This window comes from Cynara cardunculus, unplaced genomic scaffold, assembly GCF_001531365.2.
Source record: "Cynara cardunculus var. scolymus isolate 2C unplaced genomic scaffold, CcrdV1 Un_Scaffold_1190, whole genome shotgun sequence".
Taxonomy (NCBI): Eukaryota; Viridiplantae; Streptophyta; class Magnoliopsida; order Asterales; family Asteraceae; genus Cynara; species Cynara cardunculus.
Window position 1 is genome coordinate 55756 of NW_020200699.1, and position 4596 is coordinate 60351.

The 4596-nt window shown below is 34.9% G+C and overlaps 1 protein-coding gene across 3 annotated transcripts; it reads right to left on the bottom strand.

Moving 5' to 3' along the window:
- Positions 1-232: 232 nt before the first annotated feature.
- On the bottom strand, positions 233-3296 carry LOC112502304 (putative Myb family transcription factor At1g14600). Of its 3 annotated transcripts, none has more exons than XM_025106184.1 (6): positions 2972-3296; positions 2798-2874; positions 2639-2675; positions 1785-1926; positions 1339-1525; positions 233-544 (listed from the first exon to the last, which is right to left on the bottom strand). In XM_025106184.1, exons 1-6 carry the CDS (start codon positions 3096-3098, stop codon positions 311-313), a joined length of 804 nt encoding a protein of 267 aa, XP_024961952.1. In that variant the 5' UTR covers positions 3099-3296; the 3' UTR covers positions 233-310. The 3 variants fall into 3 exon arrangements, with proteins under 3 accessions (XP_024961952.1, XP_024961953.1, XP_024961951.1); XM_025106185.1 differs by having other exon boundaries at positions 1339-1519; positions 1785-1929; XM_025106183.1 differs by having other exon boundaries at positions 1785-1929.
- Positions 3297-4596: the final 1300 nt, after the last annotated feature.

Sequence of the window (4596 nt, forward strand, 5' to 3'; positions counted from 1 at the left end):
CACGGAAACGGAATGATTAAAGTGAATTCATTTCGAATCGAATGATAAGGTGGCATTCGGTTTAAAATCGAAGTCAAAGACTTTTTTTCGTGAACGAAACTAAATCATGTCATAATATGCTAAAATCGATATTGATAAATTGTCGTGGTCCATGATGTCTTTAACCGAAATTACTTATTTGACACATTTTATTCAATTTCGACATGACACGTTCATTCAAAAAAAAACAAAAGAACGTTACAACAATCAAAAGAATAACTCGTAACGAAACAACCAAATTCGGAAAAGAATCTCTTCAATAAATATCTCATCAATTGCCAGATAAAGCAATAGATAGGTCTAAATTAACACTACACTTGTTCAACGAACCATCGTTTACATTAGGCCTCGAATACACCTCACTCATTTCACTCGATGATGAACCGTTACTGCTCCTTTGTGTCGAGTGATGGTGCAACGAAAGCTTCAACAATCCGTCTTCGTCTTCAGTGCTTCTCGAGCCCTCCAATTTCCGTCTCTTAGGCGATCCGCAGTGTTCAAAAATCTAAATAAAACCAAAACCCTTTTTAAAAATTTTAAATACTTAGTAACCAAGAAAATTCAAGAAGGCCCTACTTTCCTACCAAATCCCTTCACAAACTTTGAAAATTTTCACCAAAAACTGTGTAGCTTTCCGCACCAAACAACCAAAGACTGGTAAACCATATTTTATACCATACAGAAAGAAAAGAATGGGAACCATTACTGTTTTACATATGTACTTGTACTGTACAACACATGAATGCATACATAAATACTACTTGTGAACACAAGATTCCCATTTTGTAGGTTTGTAGATGTATGTTTTGACAACACGATGTAGAAACTACAGAAATTCTTGCGTAGAAGTAGTTTGGGGGCAGAAATGGTGTAAAAACAGACGGCAGAAAAAGCATCATTGTTTAAGCAACCAAACAGGTTTTTATGGCAACAGCAACAGCATATTCTCTGGCTTTGAAAGTTACACATGCATGCCAAGAAATCATGCCACTTTGTTTACTAGAGTTTAAAGGCTGCCAAGAAGAATCAATCTGGCATATATGCATACTATGCAACCCTTTTGCAATCGGGTACATGTTTATACAAAACACACACATATACGTGTGTGTGTGTGTATTAATATACACACACACACCCCCCATGTTGGAAAGGATAACACAGATGCGCGAATTAATACCAATGATATATACTTGAATCCTATGATTTATAGTTCCTAAAAAAGATTATAATTAGGGATGCGTCATTCGTGTATATATATATATATATATATATATAGATAGAGAGAGAGAGAGAGAGAACCTTTAGGAAGTCAGATTCTGGATGAAGAGCATTTACATGGGTAAAGGAAGGATGCATGAGAAAATGTGGGAAAGAAAAAGAAAGAGAAGGCTGCTGCCATGTGAGATTCCCAATGGCTTCCTCTTGTTCTATCTGTTCTCCATTTTCCCACCATTCATGCTTACCATTTCTTGTCTCCATTCTGCATCTAGAAACAAATGAAAAATTGATGATAAACACATATAAATTCAACATGCAAAATGCAAGTTCATACCTTTCTTTAATTTCTTTTTGTATTTTTATTTGGATCAGTAGGAAACTTATATCAAACTATGTAACGATCTTTAAATAGATGATTTGCATCTTTCTAAATCAAACATAACATTTAGTCTTTCATTAATGTGGTAGTTTTATATGTTGGGTTTCTCTTCGTTTAGTGAATATTATAAATAAAATGATGGTCAAACCTTTTAGAAGGGAGAGTGTAAATGAAGTGAGAATCTGAATCTTGAATCGTGGGCTTCAAATGATGCTCATGATCAAGACACCCATCATGATGATCCTCAAGAGATTGTCTTCTGTGTGATCCAATGGAATTGAGATCTTCATCTTCTGATATAAGTTTTCATAAATCATTAGTCGGCATAAGTGAGACCAGATAAGAGTCCCCACATTAGGAAATAAACAGAAAGAGACGAAAAGGTGGCATATAAGAAAAAGAGATGAAACGCCTTTCTTTATTTAGAAAGTGTGTGTATGCAATGTGTTTTGACTCGACTAAAAAAATCATGAAACATGGATTCAACATGGGTTTTTGATGAATCAGTAGAAACACAAACACCGACTAACTAGAAATGAGTGTAGGGAATGTTTGGAAGTTCTTAAAGATGCCATTATTTGAAACGAGGGACAAGGTTGATTGTTTGCTTCTGTAATTAAGTCAACAAAACCACTTTTGGAATGTGGGGGGTTAGTAAATGGCGGATGTAAATGGATATTTTAGTCCAAAATCCATTCCAAAAACCTACACGTCTCTTGTAGTTGTTTGATTTTGTTTTGTATTTTCAAAAAAAGAAAAAGTGTATACGGCAAAGTTTGTGCAAATAATATACATGTTTTGCAAGTGTACGTATACGATATATTATCTCAGACCGGAGGTTATCGAAGTGGTCATGGCTTCTTCAGAAAAAGGATTCAGAACCAGGGAATATTTGTTCAAAATTTGCTTATTTTGGCAAGGGAATATGGTGCTTTAATCGTATATAGAAAATTGAATTAGAAAAAAGGGTATTTTGACAGAATATGTGTAAGAGAAGGATACCTTGCTTATTTCCATCACTCTTCATGCTTCTATACATCTGTTAACAGGTTTCATTGATAAAGAAAAACCATGTTCAGTTAACATCAAAAGATTGTTTTTCTGTTCTTCAAAAAAAAAAAAAAAATGAAGTAGAAGAAGAAGAATGATGAAAATAAGAACCTGAAGATGACTTTTGACATGGGAAATGGTGAGTCCTCTTACATCCATCATCTGAAGAACAAGCTTTGGTGTAGCTTCTACATGCATACATAACATCATCATCATCATCATCAGAACAGCATCAGTCATTGAAGAACAATAATTTACAAGAAAAGTGGAAAAAAAATAACTTACTTTCTGGACCACCAAGTCTGTCAATGGCATGAACAAAGGAGTGATGAAGATCAGGAGTCCATCTGAGTCTTGGAACCTTTGATCTTATATATTGCCTTACTGCTCCATTCCTCCCACAACTTCCCATCTCTTTTTTCTCTGAGAAACAAAAGGGTTTCCTAAAAATTGCTTCTTTACAGATTTTCAGCACACGGGTGTTCTCGAAAATCTTCCAAGAACCATTCAAAACTCTCCCTTTTCTCTTTGGCAATCACGTTGAAACTGGCTACTCTTAAACCACTGTTTATGTGTGTATACAGATAGAAAGATACAGAGAGAAAAAGGAAGAAAGGAAGGAAGTAATAAATTGATCTAGGGTCCAGTCAGCTATATTACCGTCTGCAAAGAAAAGTTCTGAGATATATATAGATATATATATATATATATGTACATATGTATGTATTGGCCGTATACGTATATGTGGATATATGTGTGTGAAGTACGAGCTTTCTCTCTCGGCAGTTCTCTCACCTGTCTACAAAGAAAAATTATGCTGTTTGACTCTTTGCTCAATCTCACTCTTCATTTTCATGGCTTTCTCTCTCTAAAATGGTAGGAGTAATTGCAAATGTAATAGGCCTACCTTGTCATGATAACAAATGGCCATGACTTCAAATTTTGTTTTTGTTATCCAAATCAAACAAAAAGTAATGATTCACTGTCATTCATCATTTTTTTACTTCTTCTCTGATGCAGAAAATGTGATCATTCTTGCTCTTTTATCTTTTGTGGTAAAAATATTTCACTTTTCTTAGGTACAATATCATTCCCCTCTTGAAATTCTTGATGAATTATTTTCCTTTCAAATTTGGAATTATCATATTTGAAAAGGATCATGGACTCCCATAGTTGGTAGCAACCGGTTTATGACTTATCAAAACGGGAACGACTCGAATTCTGTTTTTACATATGCCCGTATTTTGTAAAACATGTAAAGAGTCACATATCACAACACTCATGATTTATATAGGTTACCACCAAACAGGAATGTGCTAGACTACAAGAACATTCAACACAAGATTACGTTGACGCCAACGTTGTGTTAGATAGATAGTGACACTCTTATAGAATAATGAAGAGTGTGGCAATAAGCCCTTCGAAATGAAAGCTTGTGGCTTGGCTATAAGTTGTAGCCATGGTATATATGTGAATGATGATGTTTGGGTACGAATTTAATGGTCCCACAAAAGGCACCATGTGGTAGTGTAAGACACACAAGTTATGTTTAATTATATGCATGTAAAGATTCTTTTGTGTTATCGTTCTTGCATATAATACCTCCTTGCACGAGTTTACGTTAATCGGTTTAGAGTATTTGGTACGTAGTTGGTTTGCATGCAGGTACTCATAGTCAAATATTTTGACATCTCTATGGGCATTAAGCTACACCAACTCATTGAGTCATTTCATTGGAAATGATATGTTGGTCTTGCTTTAGGTTAGGGGTGCCAAAGTTGCACCATACCAATATGTTACCAACCAATGCCAGTTACGTTGGTAGCCAACATGTTTTGAGAACCAGTGTTATATGATTTGTGATGTTATTTCTCTTTCGTTTGCTATGTTATACGTTAGATGGTTCGACG